Source organism: Rhinoderma darwinii, chromosome 2, assembly GCF_050947455.1.
Source record: "Rhinoderma darwinii isolate aRhiDar2 chromosome 2, aRhiDar2.hap1, whole genome shotgun sequence".
Lineage (NCBI taxonomy): Eukaryota > Metazoa > Chordata > Amphibia > Anura > Rhinodermatidae > Rhinoderma > Rhinoderma darwinii.
In genome coordinates this window covers 128,291,989-128,315,637 of record NC_134688.1, presented here as the reverse complement: position 1 = coordinate 128,315,637, position 23,649 = coordinate 128,291,989, and the positions used below count along the sequence as shown (strand labels likewise).

Genomic DNA, 23,649 nt, shown 5'->3' with positions numbered 1-23,649 from the left:
TTTTTACCAAAAGGAACCAATGAAAACACCAGATTTTTCCACCACATAGGAATTTTCCAGAACCTGTGCATGTCAAGGCCAAGTGGGTGGGGCACCACTGACCTGAACTTGACCTCATACAGGTAAGTACCAAATGAAAATAGGGGAAAAAGAGGGTTAAACCAAATGACCTTTAATTAATGACCATAAAAGGAACTGGAGGAAAAGGGGGGGGGGGGCGCCATGTTACCATGAGGGGCCACGCTGTAAACAGGGTAATAGCCCCTATTAATTCCCTGTCCGATACTTCCAGACCTAAGTGACACTCATGCCGCTAAAACCACACCAACTTTTTTTTTTTTCTTTACCCATGTTGGGGTGTATTTACTGTAAACGCGACAGCTTTGTGTTTTTATTTGTCCTTTGTGCCAAAAGATTGCGGCACAAAACGCCACAAAATTGAGTATGGTATTTTTGAGTGGACAAGGGGGCAGCCCTACATATGACACATGTTCATGTAAACCTTAAACCCAAACCTCATGTATACAGACAAAATGTCCGTCCCCTCCATATGAACTTCAATCAATGTAGAAACGGTTATCTCTTATAAGAGGAAGTAATGAGAGCATAACAATATGGATGCTCACCTTTATGCACAGTGTGGTCACATACATACATACATTTACACAAAGCCAAAATTGTACTTCATCTAATTTATATCCAAAATAAACTTGCACCGTGCACTTTATTATGAGAAAACACCTCACATGTACTAAGAAAAAGAGTACTTATTATTCCACAGGTGCAGCGTTATATCAAATGCGCTTGATAAAATAAGCTTTTTTTATCACCACTCTAAGAAATGTATATATATTTGCTATATCAAGATATGAAATCATAAACTGCTACGTAAACAAAATACTTTATTACCAATAAACCTTCTTTGGCACCATCTATGGGTAAAAAATGACTACTTGCATGTACAATTCATTATTAGCTTATAGCAGCTTCCAATATTAAAACGCAATACAATCACTGATGTGAAAAGCTGGAGGACTGTAGATGACGGACATGGCACATGAAACAACCCAGCTTTACAATGTGGACCGCCATTCTTCTTTGACCTTAACAGCCAACGTTTATGATGTTACATTCTTTATCATATTCTGCTCTTCAACACTAAATACATCTTCCAAGCCAGCCTAGGCCTAAAATGTGCTGCAGGCAGTTAGGCTCATGTAGGAAGTATGAGGGAAGGAAGTATACTAACATACCTCCCAACTTTTGAATTTGGAAAAGAGGGACATTTTTAAGCCACGCCCCCTAACCAAGCCCAATATCCCGCATAAACACATCAAATCACAGCCAGATCCTTCTGCAAATAACGCGCGCACATTCTCACTGCGGATCTCTGGACTGTCTGGATATCACAGATATTATGGATCCGGTTATATCGTCGTTATGTTACTTTTCCTATCTTGGGTATAACATTTGCTCATCACGGCAGCAGCAGCTGCAGGACAAACCAAAAGGCTCAGAACAATGAAAGTCAAGAGGGAGACCCTGTGGTGGATGACTTTTCAATTGACAGGTAGCAGAGTTACATGATGGGGATTTTTTTTTTCCAGTTGTGTAACTCTGCTACCAGTAAATGGAAAAATCATCCACCAGAGCCCCCCTGTAGATTGCTCCACACACAGCACCCCTGTACATAGCGCTAGACACAGCCCCCTGTAGATAGCTCCAGATACAGCCCACCTGTAGATAGCTCCACACACAGCCCCCTATAGATAGCTCCACACACAGCCCCCCTGTAGATAGTGCCACACACAGCCCCCCTGTACATAGCGTCAGATACAACCCCCTGTAGATAGCGCCACACACAGCCCCCCTGTACAAAGCTCCACACACAGCCCCCCCTGTACATAGCGTCAGATACAATCCCCCCTGTAGATAGTGCCACACATAGCCCCCCTGTAGATAGTGCCACACATAGCCCCCCTGTAGATAGCTCCACACACAGCCCCCTGTAGTTGGGCCACACACAGCCCCCCCTGTAGATAGCTCCAGACACAGCCCCCCCTGTACATAGCGTCAGATACAATCCCCCCTGTAGATAGTGCCACACATAGCCCCCCTGTAGATAGCTCCACACACAGCCCCCTGTAGTTGGGCCACACACAGCCCCCCCAGTAGATAGCTCCAGACACAGCCCCCCCTGTACATAGCGTCAGATACAATCCCCCCTGTAGATAGTGCCACACACAGCCCCCCTGTAGATGGCTCCACACACAGCCCCCTGTAGTTGGGCCACACACAGCCCCCCCTGTAGATAGCTCCAGACACAGCCCCCCTGTAGATGGCGCCAGACACAGGCCCCCTGTAGATAGCGCCAGACACAGCCCCCCTGTACATAGCGCCAGATACAGCCCCCTGTAGATAATGCCACACACAGCACCCCTGTAGATAGCTCCACACACAGCCCCCTGTAAATAGCGCCACACACAGCACCCCTGTAGATAGCTCCACACACAGTCCCCCTGTAGGTGCCACATTGCCGCCAGAGCGGAGAGCGATAGAGGTAGGCTTTATTCACACGACAGTGTTCGAGTGTCATCCGATAAAAACGTCCGTTTTGCATCCATTCCGATTCTGTTCCGGGCCGTGTTGCCGTTTTCAACGGCCGATTTTGACCCGTTTTGCATCCGTTTTTTTTCCTATCCGTTTTAAAATCGGATGAATTTCATTTAAATTTGTTGCCACACACAGCCCTATGTAGATAATGCCACAGTCCCCCTGGTAGGTAATGCCGCACAGCCCCTTTAGGTAATGCCACCCAGCCCCCTGTAGGTAATGCCACACAGCCCCTTGTAGATTGCACCCATCCCCCCCCTTCCAGGAGAAGTCACTGACTTCAATGTCCATATATGGACAGTGTAGTCACTGACTTCTCCTGGAGAGGAATCCCCGGCCACAGGGCTGGGGATTCCGCTTCAGAAGTGAGTGACGTCACGGTGTCCATATATGGACAGTGTGGTCACTCACTTCTTCTGTAGCGGAATCCCCAGCCACAGGGTCCGGGATTCCGCTTCACAAGTGAGTGACGTCACTGTGTCCATATATGGACAGTGTAGTCAGTCACTTCTCCTGTAGCGGAATCCCTGGCCACAGGGTCAGGGATTCCGCTTCAGAAGTGAGTGACGTCACTGTATCCATATATGGACAGTTTAGTCACTCACTTCTCCTCTAGCGGAATCCCCAATCCCCGGCCTGGGATTGGGGATTCCGACTCCTACAGGGAGCAAAAAAAGACCCTCCTCTTCCTCCTCACATAAACTCTGCACTGTGAGGAGGAGGAGAGAGAGCGCGAGCGACGGAAGACACGGCCGTCACTCGGGACACGTCCGGTGATGGCAGTGTATTACCCGGCCCCATAGACTTCTATGGGATCCGGGCGGCCGGGTAAACGACCGAAAATAGGGCATGTCCCATTTTTTGACGGCCAGGTTTCCCGGGCCGTCAAAAAATCGGTCGTGTGAGTAGCCCCATCACTCACCGTCAGAAGAAGGCAGGAGTCTTGCAGCGGCGTTCTCACTGGTGTCGATGCCGGCCCGGGAGTGAACCAGTCCAGTCACCTGACCAGTGAGGTCAGGTGACTGGACTGGTCCACTCACGGGCCGGCATCAATCCCAGTGAGAACACCGCCGCAAGACTCCTGCCTTCTTCTGATCGCTGCTGCAGTCAGCAGCGATCAGCTGTTCTGATGCAGCGCCCAGCGGGACATTAACAGACCGCCCGGGACAGCGGTGAGAAACTGGGACTGTCCCGCCGGATCCGGGACGGTTAGGAGGTATGATACTAGGTGAACCCTACTAAAGTGTTCCCATAATAATACACATAGAATTATTGGTGGCAGCTTTCCATAACGCTTCTTTTACACATGGATATTTTCTGGCAAGAACAACTTCTTCCAAAAACACCAGTTATTAAAATCTAGCATACGTTTTTTTTCCTGTAATTTTTAATTTAGTGTCATCTTGTATATGCTTTTGAGTTTTCTAAATCCATGAAAAAAAAATACAACCTCTGGCCGGGAACTCCGTTGTTGAAAGCCCGACATCACTGTCCATATATGGACAGTGACGTTAAGGGCTTCCCCAGGCTTAGCGCTTAAAGTAGCGCTGTGCCCGGGGAGTCCTCGACGAGTGGAGGAGCTCCCTATGCTCCTCCGCTCTGTACTAATGCTGCAGCTGGGTGCTCGGTTCCCTGCTTCAGCATTGGATTCAACTGTATCCGCGTCCTGAGAACGCAGACACAGTTGACACTGGGACATACCTCCGGCGGTTGGGAGGTATGAATCCAGCACCGCCCAAACTATGCAGCACCACCACTTAAAGAGGCTCTGTCACCAGATTTTGCAACCCCTATCTGCTATTGCAGCAGATAGGCGCTGCAATGTAGATTACAGTAACGTTTTTATTTTTAAAAAACGAGCATTTTTGGCCAAGTTATGACCATTTTTGTAATTATGCAAATGAGGCTTGCAAAAGTCCAAGTGGGTGTGTTTAAAAGTAAAAGTCCAAGTGGGCGTGTATTAGGTGCGTACATCGGGGCGTTTTTAATACTTTTACTAGCTGGGCGCTGTGAAGAGAAGTAACATCCTCTTCTCTTCAGAACGCCCAGCTTGTGACAGTGCAGATCTGTGACGTCACTCACAGGTCCTGCATCGTGACGGCCACATCGGCAGCAGAGGCTACAGTTGATTCTGCAGCAGCATCAGCGTTTGCAGGTAAGATCGACTTACCTGCAAACGCTGATGCTGCTGCAGAATCAACTGTAGCCTCTGGTGCCGATGTGGCCGTCACGATGCAGGACCTGTGAGTGACGTCACAGATCTGCACTGTCACAAGCTGGGCGTTCTGAAGAGAAGAGGATGTTACTTCTCATCAGAGCGCCCAGCTAGTGAAAGTATTAAAAACGCCCCGATGTACGCACATAATACACACCCACTTGGACTTGTACTTTTAAACACACCCACTTGGACTTTTGCAAGCCTCATTTGCATAACTACAAAAATGGTCATAACTTGGCCAAAAATGCTCGTTTTTTTAAAATAAAAACGTTACTGTAATCTACATTGCAGCGCCTATCTGCTGCAATAGCAGATAGGGGTTGCAAAATCTGGTGACAGAGCCTCTTTAACCTACATAACTCAATGGATATCAGCAGCACTCGATCAAAAAACATATAAATAGAAGTAGGAGGGTGCACGCCTTAGGGACACAGTCCAATGACCCATTGATGAACAAAAATGGGAAATCAGACAGCATTACGCTTGAGAAAAGCTCACACTTAGCTGAAACATCACATTTGGGAATAAAAGGATCACTTTCACTTTTTGAGCGCTGTCTGATTTCCCATTTTTTGTTTCATTGGTCTCTATCGGTCAGTTTACTTTTACAGGAAGTGATGATGTCCCGCCCCATCTATGTGACTGCTGCATCCACTCCTGATTTTGGCTTGAGAATTAGATGCAAAATACTGACCAAACTCTGGTCAAAAATTCAGCTTCTCACCAGAGCTTTCACTTATCTGAATAGCGCTGTACCAGAGATCCCTGCTGTTCCCTTTTAGGGTATGTGCACACGTAGTGACCAAAAACGTCTGAAAATACGGAGCTGTTTTCAAGGGAAAACAGACCCTGATTTTCAGACTTTTTTTTAGCAACTCGTGTTTTTCGCGGCGTTTTTTACGTCCGTTTTTGGAGCTGTTTTCATTGTAGTCTATGAGAAAACGGCTCCAAAAAGTCCAAAGAAGTGTCCTGCACTTCTCTGACGAGGCAGTAATTTTACGCGTCGTTTGACAGCTGTCAAACGACAACGCGTAAATTACAGGTCGTCGGCAAACCCATTTAAATGAATGGGCAGATGTTTGCCGACGTATTGGAGCCGTATTTTCAGGCGTAAATCGAGGCATAATACGCCTCGTTTACGCCTGAAAATAGGTCGTGTGAACCCAGCCTTAGGCTGCGGCCTGTGCTAGCTCTAATATCATGGGAACGGAGCAGCGCTGTCAGTTGGCACATAACCTCCATAGGGTTTTGTTCACATCACGTATTGGCTGTGTTGAGTGCATGTATACATCTCCTAATGTATGCAACTTTATATCATACAGTTGCATATGTCATCCACATCGTAATTCCCATTGAAAGCAATGGGCAGATATTTGTAGGCGTATTAGGGGCGTTTTTTTCTGGTGTATTTCGAAGCGTAAAACGCCCGAATTACGTCTGAAACCACTGCGTGTGAACATACCCGAAGGCTCGTGGGAACATGTTTGTAGACGTCATGGAGCCGTCTTTTCACGTGTAATTTGAGGCGTAAAACGGCCGAATTACGTCTGAAAATAGGCCGTGTGAACATACCCTCAGGGTATGTTCACACACAGTGAGCAAAAACGTCTGGAAATACGGAGCTGTTTTCAGGCGAAAACAGCTCCTGATTTTCAGACGTTTTTTTAACAACTCGCGTTTTTCGCTGCGTTTTTACGGTAGTTTTTGGAGCTGTTTTTCAATGGAGTCAATGGAAAATGCCTCCAAAAACGTCCCAAATTACGTCTGAAAACATACCCTAATACGTCTGAAAATAGGCCGTGTGAACATACCCTAACTGAACTCTACAATGGCTGCATTGAGAAGTAGCATCGGTGTTGCCCATAGCAACTGTTTTTAACTTGTAAAAATGTAAATGTTATTGGTTGCTGAGGATTTTGGTAGAACAGTTTGCACATATGAAGGTTATAACGTCGCTCCCCAGTTTTCTTCTAGGATTCTATATAGGACTATGATGACCGTCTGTCCCTGCAACACTACCAGTCCTTACAGAACGCCAACTGCCAACCATTTCAATCCTGCCAACCAATGCGCCGGAGCCTGCGCGCAGTCTGATGACGCAAGAGACGTCAGTGGTTGGAACCACAACAGCTCGTCAGCTGCGCAGCGGAGCCTGCAGGGTGTCGGTGTCCGGGATCGGGCACTGCTGAGGATGATGCTGCTGCTGACTTTACGTGCTCTGAAACCCTGATCTACTCCAACCCTGGACAGGGACAGCAAGCAACAGGACTTCACACATCTGCTGGGCCGCAGCTGACACCGATCACCCGGCGGAGAAGCTGTGGGGGCCTGACCCTGGTAATAATGATGATGATGGTGACAGCAGCTCTTGTTGTCATCTCTGTGTCCTGTCCTAGAAGCTGTAGTAACCCGATCACAGTCCACATAACCTGTGCGGCCGTCATTCATATGTATGATAATGGGTGTGCTCTGCAGTCATCTAACATGTCTCTTTATTACAGATCCACTGCAGACCCCGTAGTGTAATCTAAACAACGGTATATGATGTGTTCACACCCCCGCCACTGAATCATAATCTATTTTTGATGGTGAATATATGTAGGCCACCTCCTTTCTATATTTAAAGGGGCACTTTAATTTCTAATATATCTGCAGCACTTCAATCTATTGTTCTCTGTAAGCAGCCATTGCATGCTAGGAAGAAGCTGATTGTAGTTTTCTTCAATGGGATTACTGACAGCATGTTCAGAAAAGTATCTGCCCCCCTGATCACTACTTTATCTCAAGTTCCAGGTCCTCATACACTTTAGCTGTTTGGTCGCAATTTACCTCCACTCCACCATTAATATATATGTTTATTTCAATGGGGAATAGGCGGCTGCCATACCGGATCAGATGTGTTGGGTCCGCTTCTTTCCCTGTTTCGATTTTCATCTAATGCGTATGTGCATCTTAAGACCCTCCAGAAATACAGTATATACATACGTGTGACAGGTATCAGCTGCACCTTTTATATAAGCAGCGGACTTTAGCTGCCCTGTAAAAGCTGATGAGACATCACACTGTAGTGATAAAGCCGTCATTTAGATATATTAGGTGGATGACGGGTAGAGGATTTGTCTATCTCTGTGCATGATAAAGTCATCAGTATGATGCTGTTTATATGTGTTCTGTATTTTAAGATGCATTTGCTTTATAGTTGTAATTCTCAGGTGTATAGAATGGAGTATGGATTATTCTTCAATCTCTACAGGCTGATATTAGTTGTGTAGAATGTATGGCTATGTTCACATCTGCGTTCACATTTCCGTCTTCTGTCATAGGAACAAAAATAACTGCAGTGCCATATCCGTCGCATGTTACACTATTTTTTTTACAGCTTTTTTAACAGAATCTGCCACACCGCATCCAACACAGATGTGAATAGAGTTTTACCTGTTGTGTGTGTATATATATATATATATATATATATATATATATATTAGCAGCTTTATAGTGTGGCATAGATTTCAACGACAGATTCAAGTTCAGAAATGGCAGAGAATTTCTGCTGTGGTTATGGCTGCAAATCCGTGTTTATATATGGACTTTGCTGCAGGTTTTATCCTTTTGCATTCATGTTTATGAAAGTTCTTGCTGCAAGGCCACAAAAATAAAATCTGACTGGCTCCTGGAGTCTACCGAATTTTGTCCTTCCCTCTCATCTTGTGTAAATAAGTAATTGTTTAAAACTGTGACAACCTGTTCCTATAAACATTGTCCTGCGCGCTATGAGACATGGTTTGCAGCAGCCGCTACGACTCGTGTAACCAGAGAATCGCATTAGATAGGGGAAAGTGAGGCAGCACAACCAAATGAGTGAAAAAATTATCCTGTTTCATTCCACATGCAACGTTTCAGCTCCGCGTGAGTCTTTCTCAAGCGTTACATGTGACTCTCCCCAAAGAGAAAAACTGTCCGTATAGTGTCCTATAGAAAATGATGTCCATTAGTATGGCTCATATTACAGGCCGTCATTGTTTCCAGTGTGGATATGTCACTTTATACAATGTGACACGTTGTTGTATCTGTAATTTCCGTCACGTTTTGCTTGTAAATAGAACATGTAATCTGTTTCTTTTCACGTGGCGTTTATAATATATCACATACAAAGCAAAGTATGTCAATTAGGATTTTGGTAGGTTATTTGGATGTCTGTTGCATAAAGAATAGATGACCACCTGAAAAGCCGGGACATTTGTTCAAATACTTGATGTTTATGTAAATGTCACTTCAGCATTAACACGTAGCGCAAGATTATAAACAGGAGCGTAACCAGAAAGTGCCTTGTGTGACCATCAGCATAAGGCCTCATGCACACGGCTATATTACCACACCGTTTAGTTATTCGATATGGCTGCCATGGGGGTACCTGGGGTCTCTACTGTACCACCATGTACCAATTATTTCATACAGAGGCATAGAGAGGTTTTCCAGTTGGACACCGTACAAATCCGCCAAAAAAAATATGGTGGCATGTCCTATCAGATGCTGTATGTACGGAGCTATTCTCCCCTAGAAGCATTGCTATGACACCTGACGTAGTATGGCGTAGGGATGCACGATGCATCGAAACTTCGATACTGTTTAGATGCCGTGAACCCTGAAACGGTTCAATACCGTTATTTCATGTATTTCAATACTAAGCTGTGCGGCCGCACATCTTAGTATAGTAACACATGAATGTATGAGAGCGGGGCTGTGGCTGTGTGATACTGCCATTACCCCACTCCTGAGTCCTGAGAAATGCGCGCGCAGTCAGCATGATATGATGCGACCAGTGCTGCAGTAATGAGCGCCGGCACTGAAGACAGAGAACATGACGGGCGCACTGCAAAACACCCCAATGTTTTGTCTTCAGTGTCGTTGCCGCCGCTAATTAGTGCAGCGCCGTCCCCATCACCCCTTGCTGACCGCGCGCACGCACTTATTGTCGGGAGCAGGGCAACTTTTGTATTAACGAGTACCGCAATACTACACAAAGTATCGGTATCGAAGTCCAAATCCTGGTATCGTGGCAGCACACAGAGTCCCTGTCACTCTCTAGTACAGAGCCATACAGGTCTCAGTATGCCAACACAGTCTCCTGTACAATGCTGAGTCCAGGCACAGTGTAAAAGAAATACACCCTAGAACTGAAATCTGCATGTGGTATATGCGGATATTGTTGCATATTTGGCCGTGGTTTTCACCTATTCCATTACAATTGGTGAAATCTGTAGCAAATACTCAAGAGATAGGGAATGCTTTTGATTTTGAAATGCCCTGAATTTCTTATGGGGTTTTTTTAAAATTCACTTACATTATACTGTTCTGTACTTTTGAAAAAAAATTTGAGTGAATTCTGCAACAAACATGTCATGTGTGATGATAGCTTTAGGCCTTGTTCACACAGTGCAGTTTTGGTGCATTCTTCAAGCCAAAACCTGGAATACATTTTTAGTAAAGCTGCGCCAAAACCGCACTGTGTACAGCATTCAAGTGAACGTCGCTGAGGTATCAGACACTGCAGCATGGGGTTGGACGCCTACCGGGCACACATTGATGGCCTATCCAAGGTATAGGTCATCAGTGTAAAATCTTGGCAACCCTCTTTAAGAAGTTGCACATAATAGCAGTTATAAAAAGTTCCCCAAACTAGTGAAACCTGACGGTTCCCTGTAGACATACGTCCGTAGGTGTCTGTGTGGTTATGTAGGGTTCTAGTATGACGTGTTACTGACGGTGACGGTGTAAATGACGGTGAATCACACATGGAGACGTTCAGATAATCTATAGTAATCTCATCATTTATCACTGACGGACTTTCTATGTAGGACACGCTGTGTTTGGTGTTCTGCATATAAAATGAATTCATAGTGTGACAGATTCTTACATTCAGTCCTCACTAGTCTGAAAACTAGGCCAATCCAGCATCAATCCCGAGATCAGTGACTGGATTATTGATACGTTCTTCTACATCTTTCATGTTTCTTTGTCTTGACCTTCATATTTCCACACATGTATTTACATGCGTGCGGCTGTGATGATGCTGTATCTCTCTACCATACTACTCCTGCTATGTGTGAATAGGGCCTTATAATGCACTCTCCAACTGCAGAGGGAACTTCATTTCAGTGAATCAATAAGCAGTGAGCCCCCCCCCTTTAGGGTATGTTCACACGGCAGCGTCCATTACGGCTGAAATTACGGAGCTGTTTTCAGGAGAAAACCGCTCCTGCATTTCAGACGTAATTGCTCGTACTCGCATTTTGCAGGGCGTCCATTACGGACGTAATTTGGAGCTGTTCTTCATTGGATTCAATGAAAAACTGCTCCAATTACGTCCCAAGAAGTGTCCTGCACTTCTTTGACGAGGCTGTTATTTTACGCGCCGTCTTTTGACAGCGACGGGTAAAATTACAGGTCGTCGGCACAGTACATTGGCAAACCCATTGAAATGAATGGGCAGATGTTTGCCGACGTATTGGAGCCGTGTTTTCAGGCGTAATTCAAGGCGTAAAACGCCTCCATTACGCCTGAAAATAGGTCGTGTGAACCCAGCCTAATAATATACGGTATATTCTGAGTAAAGTATAGTATATCGCCTTTGACTCTGTTCGCACTAGCATCATGAAGCTGCGATGTATCCGATTTCCAACGGAACCAAATAGAAGCTGACGGATCACATTGACTTAATGGGTTCCGGTATTTTTGATAGCAAGATTAGCGCTGCATCTTTCTGACAAAAATTCTAGAAAAGTTTCTGAAAAAATTTGACAGAACTTTGTATCATAAGTGTGAACAGAGCTTAAGCTGATACAGAACTGCCTTGAAAAGAGAAATGTAAAACTTTGTCAGTCACTTCCCACATAATTGGTTACTATGAAGGTCCTCTGAGGTGGGAGTGAAGGCCTAGTTGTGGATCTGGAGTGGAGGAAGAGGGCTAACATGGAGGATGTGCGGACCTTCAGCTCTGTACTGCGGATTATTGCGTAATACACTTTAGTTTGTCATTGCTCTCTAGTTCTATATAATCAGTATGATCTGACATCACAACACCCCAGTTGCACAAATATAATTTACTTACACATCAGTTGAAATCCTCCAATCACATGTGGTAACACCCAGTTGTCAATTTTTTTTTTAAAATACTTTTCCAGGAGGAATAAAAGAGGAACGAAGCAATACAGAGTTATAAGAAAAGGTGCTCTAGTATCGTTATTTTATGGGGAATACAAGTATTTACTAAAACTGAGTTGACAGGATCCATGACATATAGAAAGGTTTTGTTATGATCTGTTTGATGGCCCATCAAAAAGCAATGGAAACCTGAGGGAAAACAGCTGACGCAAGTGTGAACAGAACCTTATTTGTGACGTTGGCTGAAAGGAAACCGGTGCAGAAGAGTGATTTCATCAATTGTGTGTCCATGTACATCAACCAGTTTATTCCCCAAACACCTGCAGTGACCAATGCTACATGAAATGCTCCTCGCACAAGAAGATATATGAATTACACTTTTTACCAAATTGTATTTTGCCCCTAAATAGGTAAATTGAAACGAGTTTGAGAAAAGGTTGTTTTTTCTACTCGTAGATTCTTACTGTTATTGTAATTTCATATGCTTAGACCAGAGGTGTCTAACCTTTTTAGCAGAAGAACCACCTATTAAACATAAAAAGGCTATTGAATATATTGTTACACTTCATTGAAATCAATGTTCTATTTTTGAAACTAATGAAGAGTTAAACAACCCAAATTTCAATTTAAAAAAGAAAAATTCAAGCAAAAATGACATTATGCTGGTGCCAATTTTACAGTGTGAGCTGCTTGTTATATGATCATGATCCTGATCCATGTACTAAAGTGCCAGTGATACGATTCTCAACCTAATGCCAACTGCAAGTTATAGTCTTAACCTAGTGGCGAGTTTCAATAAAACTGATAGCCACATGTAGACAACCTGGGAGCCACTGACGTGTAAAGTTAATCATTTGTGAACATTGTCCCAGGTTAGAGGGATTTATGAAGAGGTAATTTATTGTGGACAAAAATTCATCAGTAATATGACTTATAACAAGAGGTCAGAACTGTATTTGGTGTGTGTGTGTGTGTGTGTGTGTGTGTGTGTGTGTGTGTGTGTGTGTGTGTATGTGTATATATATATATATATATATATATATATATATATATGTTGACCTGTTAAAAATACTCTGCCACTAAGGTTCCCTTTAAGTTGGCGATCTAGAACACAGGGTCACAGATTGTTTTCTACAGAAGCCCTGTAAATTGTGCTACACCGTGTCCAGATGACTGGGGGCAGCCCATAGAATTTCTGGGTCACCAGAAAAGACCTTTTTGTCTGTATGGATGCAGAGTCTCCCTGAATGGGGTGGGACACGTATCTGGATGCCCGCTCTGCCATGCAGCTTATTAGGAACAGTGCCACCACTAGTCATGATCACCACAGATGTAACGAAGATTGACCAAGAATTTGATATGTGGGTACGGAAATGTAATCATTGGTGTTATTAGATAAAACGTCCTATATTGAATAGATAGTGGAACAGTCTTTTTGATCTGCAGGGAAAATCTTTCTGCGGCCGCCTTAAGGCAAATGTAGTAATATCTCCGTAGTCAGTTAAGCTGCATGATCTAATATTTAGGTCTATTTCTGCCGCCTGATTCACTAGAGTCATTAGCTATCCCTCCTAGAATTCACTTTCCTAACACAGAGGCTTGTAGTGTAATGTTCTGTTCCCTGCTAATGAATAATACATTTCTGTTATAGGGCTAACAAGCAGGAGGCCATTGTGCCATTTTAATTGCCCAGCAGAGATACTTTTTCTGCTCCTTTGCTACTTGAAGCTCTTTATATACCTTATATACCGGTGTCTCTGTAGTCACGTTTCTCATGAGCATTTTTTTTAAAATTGTTTTGGGAATAGACATTCTAGAAACCAGGAGCGTCACTATGTGTGCACGAAGACTGTATAGGACAGACACTGTGGCCGCATGTTTTAAATGGAAACCAGCTGATCGCCTCTGGTCCAGCTTCTCTAACCTCTCGTGATAAATGTCTGTCAAGACCTTTCCTCTGCAGCAGCCACTGCAAGGGCAAGTAGTATTACATGGCGAGCATGACGTATCCATACGCCAAAGTTGGGTAGGGGAAGTATGGAACGGGCTCATGGAGTGAACCCGCTCCATACGATGCCGGTGTCGGCTGTATGTTACAGCCGACACGCAGAGTAACGAGCGGGATCGCGCTCTAGTGCGATCCCGCTCGTTTAATTCGTTAAATGCCGCGGTCAATAGCGACCGCAGAGTTTAAATCATTAGAAAGTGGGGGTGACCCCCTCTAACAGCTCATCGCGCCCCCGCAATGCAATCGCAGGGTGGCGATGGTTGCTATAGCTGCCTGGGGGCCTAATGAAGGCCCCCAGGTCCGCCATCTTTGTGCTCCTATTAAGCGCTGCCTCCAGCAGGGCTTAATAGATGCCTGTCAGAATCACGATATACTGCAATACATTAGTATTGCAGTATATAGTGCAAGCGCTCTAACGGACTAATGAAAAAAGTAAAAATTTGTAAAATAAAGGTTTTTGTTTTTTTTATGTAAAAATATTAAAAGTAAAAAAAAAAAAACCCTTTTCCCATTTTCCCCTTAGAGCATAGTAATAAAATAAATAAACATAATTGGTATTGCCGCGTCCGTAAAAGTCTGAACTATTACATTATATCATTATTTAACTCGCACAGTGAACGCCGTAAAAAAATAAATTCAAAAAATGTACAAGCCTGAATCTCTTTCCAGAATGAAATAAAAAGTGATCAAAATGTCGCCTGTACCCCAAAATAGTATCATTAAAAACTACAGCTTATCCCACAAAAAAAAAGCCCTCATACAACTTAATCGACGGAAAAATAAAGAGGTTACGGCTCTCTGAATTTGGCGACACGAAGGAAATTTTCTTTTTTACACAGGTTTTTACTTGTAAAAGTAGTAAAATATGGAAAAAACTATATATATATTTGGTATCGCCGTAATCGTATTGACCCACAGAATAAAGTTAACTTGTTGTTTTAATTGCACAGTGAATTTTGTAAAAACGGAGAGCAAAAAACAATGGAGGAATCGCTGTTTTTTTCATTTTCTTCTCCACAAATAATTTTTGTCCCGTTTCCTAGTACATTATATGGCACAATAAATGGTGCTACGAAAAACTACAACTCGTCTCACAAAAATCAAGCCCTCATAGGACTATATCGACGGAAAAATAAAAAGTTATGGCTTTTGGAAGGTGGGGAGGAAAAAACGAAAATGATAATCTAAAAAATGGCTGAGGCGGGAAGGGGTTAAAGAAGTTAAATAATTTAAAAAAAATATGAAAGAGAAAAAATGCAGAAACATCTCTTTCCCAATTAAAAATGCTTTATAATGTAAAAAAAAGAAAAAAGTACACAATTAGTTATGATCCAAACGATAAAATGATTATTTAACACGCATGGTAAAAGCCATAAAAAAAAAAAACAACAAAATGGCAGGATTGCTGTTTAAAATTAAAAAGCAACCAAAAGGTCTTATGAACCCCAAAATGGTACCAATGAAAACATCAACTTAACCTGCAAAACAACAAGTCCTCATATAGCTCCACCGACGGAAAAATAAAAAAGTTATGGCTCTTATAGCGGCAAAAAAACATGATTTATTTTTACGTGTTTTTTTTATTGCGCTCAAATAGTTAAACATAAAAATTATACATTTAGTATCGCTGTCATGGCACTGACCCTCAGAGTACAGCTAACTTCATTTATATGGCACAGTGAACACTGTAAAAAGCCCCATAAACAATGGCAAAATTGCTTTTTTTTTATTCATTTTTTTTTTCACCTCCCCAAAAGAAAATTATAACAGTATTTTATATTATATGTACCCCACAACGGTGTCTTTGAAAAATACAACTCGCCCTGCAAAAAGCAAGCCCCAATATGGCAAGGTCGGCAGGAAAAAAGTTATTGCTCTCTGAATGCGGATATTAAGACAATCGGCGTGTCCTGTAGGCCACAATAGGCCGCGTCTCCATCCTGCTGACTAACCGCTCTATTTCAGCTGTCAAATATCTGCAGTGTTGAAGTTATGGTTTTAATCGCTTCTTGCACACTTTATAACACTTTTCTCCTTTTTAGTAATCACAGATAAGCATTTCTGCTGAACATGTAAAACACAAGTGATATCGACTTATCACAAGTTGATGAAATTTTGATCCGTATCATGAGCTATGTTTTCACCAAAACACAATATATTTATACACTATATCAGCAGATTTTAATATAGGAAACCTTTATCTAAATATTTCTTGTTGTGATTTATTATCGAATCAGATCTTGCTTCGCTTGTCTTAACCCACTCTCGTGAAACATCTACTATATTCTATTTGCCTTTATACATCATGCATACATAGAAGTTCTCGATATCCACCCAAAATAGGACCTCCTTCCATGGGTTAAAAGTGAATGCCTGAAAAGGAGGGAAAAGCATGATCAAAGCAAATAGATTCCTCCTGGGAAAACAAGTCTCCATCAAAATCCAGTTTTTTCTTTGTTTTGTTTGCTTTTGACTTAAAGGGGTTGTCCACTTTGGACAATCCCTACTTGTTAGACAATGAGATGATGACAAAGTGTTCCCCTGATAGGACCCCCAAGCGATCAGCTGTAATCTGTGAGGAAACTTGTCAGTAAGTGTTCAGTTTCTCTGCAGCACCACCACAGGGGAAATGAAGCATTACACAGAGCCTATTCAAACCAATGGGTTCTAATGCAGTATAGGTCAGTCAGAGCTAGAGACACTCTTTGTAACAGATCTCCACTCTGGACGATGAGGATCCTGAACAGTGGATCCCCTATTCACTCAGAACTACCTAGTAGAGTATATGTAAATGGGTTATCTAAACTAGTCAGCCCACCTTTTAAATTTAGGGCATAATGGCTTGTATACAAAGCCAATCTTGTAAGTTTTCAGTGGGACCTTTTCCTATTAAGATTTACAATATTTTATTTCACCTCTATTGATAAGTTTATGTACTTAATACCCATCACTGCATACATAAACCTGATTTCTATGTTGATGCCGTTTTTAATCTTCCATTTCAGATATGCGGACTGTCTAAGAATCTTTGACCGGTCATCATGGATGCTTGTACTCAAAGCCAGTGTTGCCAGATAAAGCCTAAACTATCCGTGAAAAAAGAAGTAAGTTTTCTATTTATGACGTACATTAATACAGCACCGTGCACCTACATACAAAGGAGGGATTCATCCTGTGAGTGGGAACAGGAAATGCACAATGACAGGACCACCACCACTCTTTTATCTCCCATCATATGCGCGTGGGTAATTTTGAGGGAAAGTTCCAGATTTTACCCGGTTTGACATTCCAGTAAAAGTTGTAATGTAGAGTTCTACATTATTATAGGGAACAGCTCAAAGTAGAGGCAATAGTAATGGGAAGGGTGCAAAATGGTGGTAACAGTGCGCTAATTCTGTTATGTTTGTGGCGACTTCCTTCAGGTTTCCTTCCAGACTCCAATAACATAAGAGGAATGTAGAAACTCCATGTAGATGTTGCAGTTACTGTATAACGTAGAATAAGCGAACAAGAGGAAGTTCAGAGCGGACTTGGAACTTTTCCTACCCGTTCATATGAGAATAGGATAGAACGGAGGTAGTTAGAAGTTCTTGGGACGAGCTCGGGTGGAGAGTATTTAGAGAGATCATGTACAGATGTAGCCATCTTTATCTTTTAACGCATTAAATACACAGTGGCAAGAAACTTTAACTTGACTTTTTCAATGACCATTCAAAGACTTTTGTTATGTGATGTCACGTGGCAGAAAGTTATCAGTCAAGATAAACTTGGCTACATCTGTACTATTTGTTGTGGAAAAGGAACCAGGAGTGAATATTACATGTGTCCTGAGCAGTACAAAAGCCGCACAGCCGGGATCTCACCCAAGTCTAAGAGCCTGCTGAGAAAAGTTATGCGCCTGCTATGACGGTCATTTTAGCATATCAATTTAACCAATTAGCAGAATCATTTTGGAGATATAACATGACAAGTACTCACAACTATTTGCTCTCAGTCGGTAAGTCTGAGTCACTGCCAAAATCTGTATATGAAGATGGTTCCAGACACATAGCAGCGCACATATAGTAGCCATAGCCCCAACAGTGCCCATATAGTAGTTACCACTGAAGATCCCGCTGGCAATGTTTTTTGCATTGACCTATGATAGATGGATGCTGGAAGAGAATACAGTATTCTCAATACGTGTGCTTTCTGCCCAGTAGGACTGTGATCGCCTCTGCCTGTACATATGGATCTGTGTGCGGTCACCACCGTCCCGGATCTAGGCATTCAGTAACGGGTATAAGCATTGGCTGTGGAATGTTTACAGGGCGGGCAGGATTTTCTAGCTGACCTGGCAACTGAACTTTGCATTCGACTGCTACATTTTTACCTTTTTATGTCATATTTATTGATTTGTAACAAAGTATTACAATACATTAGCAACTTATTTATAACCGAATATCTTCTGCTAAGTGTCAATGATGTAAATGTAGAGGACTGATAATACGTGTAAACATTAATACACGTTGCAGAAGATTCTAATACAGAAGAAAGTAACTGCGAGTGAGAGCAGTAAAGAGAAAGGAAGGGGATACAGCTCCACAATGACTTTTGGTCCATCATTAGTTGCAGTAAAATCACAGAATGAATTGTGTGTGACTTTAGTGTATCTCTATGGGGGAAAAAGTTGCCAGCGCGAAACAATGGAATTTTTTTTGTATCTAAGTATATTTGCTCTTGAGAATGAACTAGGGTGTGGGAATTTAAAAAAAAAAATGCCTATACTTCCACACGAGTCATGTGACCACAATGTAGTTGGGATCGCAAAATGAAATAATGGCTAATAGTAAATAATTGCGTTACAGAATCGCACATATTATTGGAGTGTGTAAAGCCATTCCAATAATGTGGATGAGATTTAACAAATCTCATCCACATGCTACAGAAATTGGCCTGAGGTGTGGATTTTTAAATCCGCAGCATACCCCTGGTGCTCCCGTGGTGATGCTGGTCCCGCACCGGACTCTGTTAACCGGCCTCCAGTGATGACGTGTCGTCTCGACGCATGACTGCTGAAGTCAATCACATGCTGCACCGGTCACGTTCGTTGACACGTCTTCTTTGGAGCCAGATGGAGTCCAGCAAGGGACCCGGGAAGCATCACCATGGAGGCGCCAGGGGATTGGTAAGGCGAGTATACTTTTCGCAAAAGGGCAAAACGCAAGCAAATCTGCACAATTTGCCACAGCGGATTTTTATTTGAATTTGCTGTGAACTATCCTCAGCAAATTCGACCCTTGTGAACTCTGATTCATAGGTCGGATTCGTTGGACCCTGGCATTAACCTGTGGTTGGAACAGCTGCCACTATGAAGAGTCCCGCCATGATAGATTCTCTCTAAATCTCATATTGGTAATTTTTTACCATCACTACTATGTGTGTAGTTTTGTTTATTATATCAGGGATGTCCTGCATGGAGATAACTTCCTAATAATGTTCGTCACTCGCTCTCTTCGTGTTCTGGTTGCACTGGCTTCTTTCATTTCTCCTTTTTTTTTTCTCCAGAATGTCAGCGAGGGTCTGCTGAGTTCTGTGAAGTCATTACTACAAAGCAGGAAGGCGCTCTGCACCATCACAGACAGCTTGAAGAGTAACAAGACCGGGGATTTTATCGAGGTCAGTTCTTTCCGCAGGCTTCTGTTTGAACCACACTTCATAAATAATGTCTCTTTCTATAGGCTGTATAGCTGAGAATTATAAAGGATTTCAAAAACTCGCTGGCTTTAAAAAGATCCTGCAGTTTTACAGAAAGTTGGGTTCTTCATATCTTTCTAAGGTTTGATCTTCTTAAACTGCTGACCGAATACAGAAGATTTATATTTAGAGAAATAGTAAATTGGTGTTTGACCAAAGTGTAAAATGCCTGTCTAAGGGCTATGGTACATGGCACATTATCCAACCAGCATACCCAGTACTTACTCTCTCTGCCTGATCTTCTTGCATACTGTCATGACGGCCTTTTTCCTGGCACTTGTATCCTGCTGATGATGCCCAGGAGAGTTTCTAGAAATCTGATGTCCTCTTGCTTTATTTCCTGCTATGTACGTGCATCGTTGCGACTCTTAAGGGGAGAGATTCTGGTATTTTCGGTAATGACTGTAAACTCGGCAAACATTCGCCAAAGGTTCAAATTTTGTGAATGTTTTAACCCCTTCCCGACATCCGCCGTATATATACGGCCGGCGCACGCCAGCTGGGGGAATATGGAGCGAGCTCACGGGCTCAGACCGCTCCATAGAGCAAGTGTGTCGGCTGTGTGTTACAGCCGAGACTTCCGGGTAACGAGCGGGATCCCGTTCGAGCGCGATCCCGCTTGTTTAACACGTTGAATGCCGCTTTCAATAGCGAGCGATCGCGCCATTTAAATTGCTAAAAACAGGGGGGTGACCCACTGTGACGTTCCAACACCCCCCCGCGGCGAGATTGGGGGGAGCCGTTGCTTGGCACGGCTGCCCGGGGGCCTGACGAAGTCCCCCAGGTCCACTATCCTTGTACTCCTATGAAGCTCTGCCTCCGGCAGGGCTTCATAGAGGACTGTCAGAAACGCGATATACTGTAATATATTGGTATTACATTATATCGTGCAAGCGATCTAACCATCCCTGGTTAAAGTCCCCTAGAGGCACAAGTAAAAAACAGTAAAATAAAGTTTTTTTTTAACAAAAAAACCCTTTTCCCATTTTCCCTCAAGCACAATGTAAAAAAATTAAAAAGCTAACATAACTGGTATCGGCGCGTCCATAAAAGTCTGAACTGTTACAATATATCATTATTTAGTCCGCACGGTGAACGCCGTAAAAAATTAAAAACATCAGATTTGCTGTTTTTTGGTCCCTTCTCCCACAAAAAAATTTAATAAAAAGTGATCAAAATGTTTCACATACCCCAAAATGGTACCAATATAAACTGCAGCTCGCCCCGCAAAAAATAAGTCCTCACACGGCTAAATCGACAGAAAAATAAAAACGTTACAGCTCTCAGAATGTGGCGATAAAACTCAAATTTTATTTTTAACAATGAGTTTTTTCCTTGTAAAAGTAGTAAAACATAAAGAAAACTATGTAAATTTTGTATCACTGTAATCGTATTGACCCGCAGAATGATGTTAACAAGCCGTTTTTACCGTACGGTGAACGCTGTAAAAACAAAACCACCCAAAAGGTTGAGGAATCACTTGTTTTTTTCCTATTCCACCCCACATATATATTTTTTCTCGTTTACCACTACGTTATATGGTACAAAAAATGGTGCTGTGAAAATCGTCCAAACAAGCCCTCATACGCCAATATTGATGGAAAAATAAAGAGTTATGGCTTTTGGAAGGTGGGGAGGAAAAAACAAAAGTGAAAATCCGAAATATGGCTGCGGTGGGAAAGGGTTAAGTAGAATTACTTTGAAGTGCCAAATCTCTTTTCAGTAATATTCTAGATTTAACTCTTCGTGGTGCTCTTGATTCATTCCATTCTTTGGAGAATGAAAACTTTCATGTTTCAATGAAATATCACAAGCTCGATGCAGAGTGCTATATAAACTCTACCTCTAGATGGTGCTCGATGTCTTTTTATGATCGAGTGCTGATGGTTTGGTGAAATATAGGATATGTTTGCTAATGTAGCTAGAATATCTACGTTTTAAAACCTATATTTTCTTTTTTATCTCTATGTAAAGTCTTTTATTAGTTCTAACTTTTTGCATTGACATTTGCTGTAATTTGAATATTGGTAAAATCCAATAAGCAAACATGGAATATATTTATGGCAGCTATGAATGTGAAACTAATTTAGGGGTTTTAACTATTTGCTCTTGAATCTAAACATGTGCATGAAAGACCCCCAAGGCAATACGAACCCTAAGAAAATACTGCTAATCTGATTAATAATCCTCTTACAGGTAACTTTTATTGGTCTTAAAGAGGAATCGGGAGCAGGAAATATTCAGGTACTGCATTATGCATTAATAGGTAGTATTATATGTACAGCAGTCGTGTATATGGCAGTATTTTTTGTGGTTTTTTTTATTTTTTAGTTTTTTTTTGTTTCATTCGAGAATATAAGTAATCTTCTTTCCATCGGCTCTATTACTAATGTAATGATAACCTGTGCCTGATGGGTTCGTCTATTTTCTGTAGCTATGCCTGACATCCAGTAATATTTGTGTACTATACAAAGATCTGCATGCAATCAACTTTTATTCATATTTGTATGTAGGGTGTAGCAGCTTTTCACTTGGATATACCAGAACTCATTCGATCTCTTCATCTGTGCAACCTAAAGGAAAATGAAGTCCTTCTGTTACAAGAGGGAAAGGAAGCGACTAAGTCGAATGCACCACAGGTTAGTGGCGAACCAGAACAGACCAGTGATTTACTTATTTTTTGGGGGATTTTTTTTTTTTCGAAATCAATTGGCCATTTTCTAATAAATGCCTTTCATCTATTGTTATTAATCCATTATTAAAGGGAACCTGTCACCAGCTTTTCACCTATTAAACCAGCAATACCTGGTGGTAGTGGGTGAAAAATCATTTCTATATAACCTATAATTGTCTTCTTAGTCGGCTCTGTAGCTTTAGTATTCAGTTTTTGTGTTCCCCCAACGTATGCTAATGAGCAGAAAAGAGTCAGATCTTCATTTGAAAAGAGTCAAATCTTCGTTTGGAAACAGTCATATCTTCATTCCTCAAGTCTTTCCAAGTTTACTTCGCCTCCTTACTTTTGATTGACAGCTCCTCGCCTTCCCCCAGCACACACAATCCTGCGCTTGTGCATTGATGTCCTCCTCTGGGGTGTGCACACAAAGGGACACCGTATAATTACGATAAAAGGCGCAAAACGTTTGCAGACCGTTATTTACAGTGGGAAGAGGAGTTTAGGAGCGGGGATAATGGCAATTAACTTTTTATAGCAGCGGCCAGTGAGGGAGAAGTAAAGTTCAATAGGTGAAATGCTGGTGACAGGTTCCCTTTAATGCAATGTCTGCTCTGATACTTGCTGGGTACCAACAAGCCTCTGCCTTGACCAAGGTATTTAAATAGAGGTCTAGTGCACTGAAATGAACCTTTGCCCTGGGTGAATGAGGCTACAACTCTGCCATAGTTTCACCTGCATTCTTATACATCTGGAAGCACCTGTGCAGAGCAGTTCAGACGTTTCTTTGTGTATGTACCTGCACATGCCGGAGATGCTATGAACCGCCACTTCCATTACCGCCAACGCAACTGTTCACATCGCCATTTTCATTACCTAAAAAGGAAAAATCATTATTGTTAAATCCCTGCCGCTTCAGTTAATTTTTATAAAATCTCCTGCAGCCTGTAATCTGCTCTGCTCCTCCTGCTCTATAATAGGCTGCCCACAGATCATACTGCATATTCAAGGTGACAGGTGCCCTTTAAGTTTTAAGAAGTAGACATTACATTGGTTTAAAGGGAGATTCTAAAGGTGTAACCTACATCAAAGTGTCATTTACTGGCTATTATTATTGTTTTGTGCCATTACACATGCATACATGATCATGCTTTGTGATTGGTTTGTTTATGGATGTCTTTCTACTTAACAGTACACCATGTGGTTAGGCATGGCAATGCAAGCAAAATCATTCTAATTAAT

General features: G+C 42.4%; 1 protein-coding gene across 1 annotated transcript in view; it reads left to right on the top strand.

The window, feature by feature from the left end:
• The first annotated feature begins 6,912 nt into the window (after positions 1 to 6,912).
• The window catches only part of AKAP11 (A-kinase anchoring protein 11), a 32,503-nt gene continuing 15,766 nt past the window's right edge, over positions 6,913 to 23,649 (top strand). The window contains exons 1-5 of the mRNA XM_075852281.1: positions 6,913 to 7,168; positions 17,006 to 17,104; positions 19,548 to 19,658; positions 21,933 to 21,980; positions 22,250 to 22,375. Of these exons, the coding sequence (XP_075708396.1) occupies positions 17,042 to 17,104; positions 19,548 to 19,658; positions 21,933 to 21,980; positions 22,250 to 22,375 (348 nt within the window). The 5' untranslated portion in view covers positions 6,913 to 7,168; positions 17,006 to 17,041. The remainder of the gene's footprint in view (positions 7,169 to 17,005; positions 17,105 to 19,547; positions 19,659 to 21,932; positions 21,981 to 22,249; positions 22,376 to 23,649) is intronic.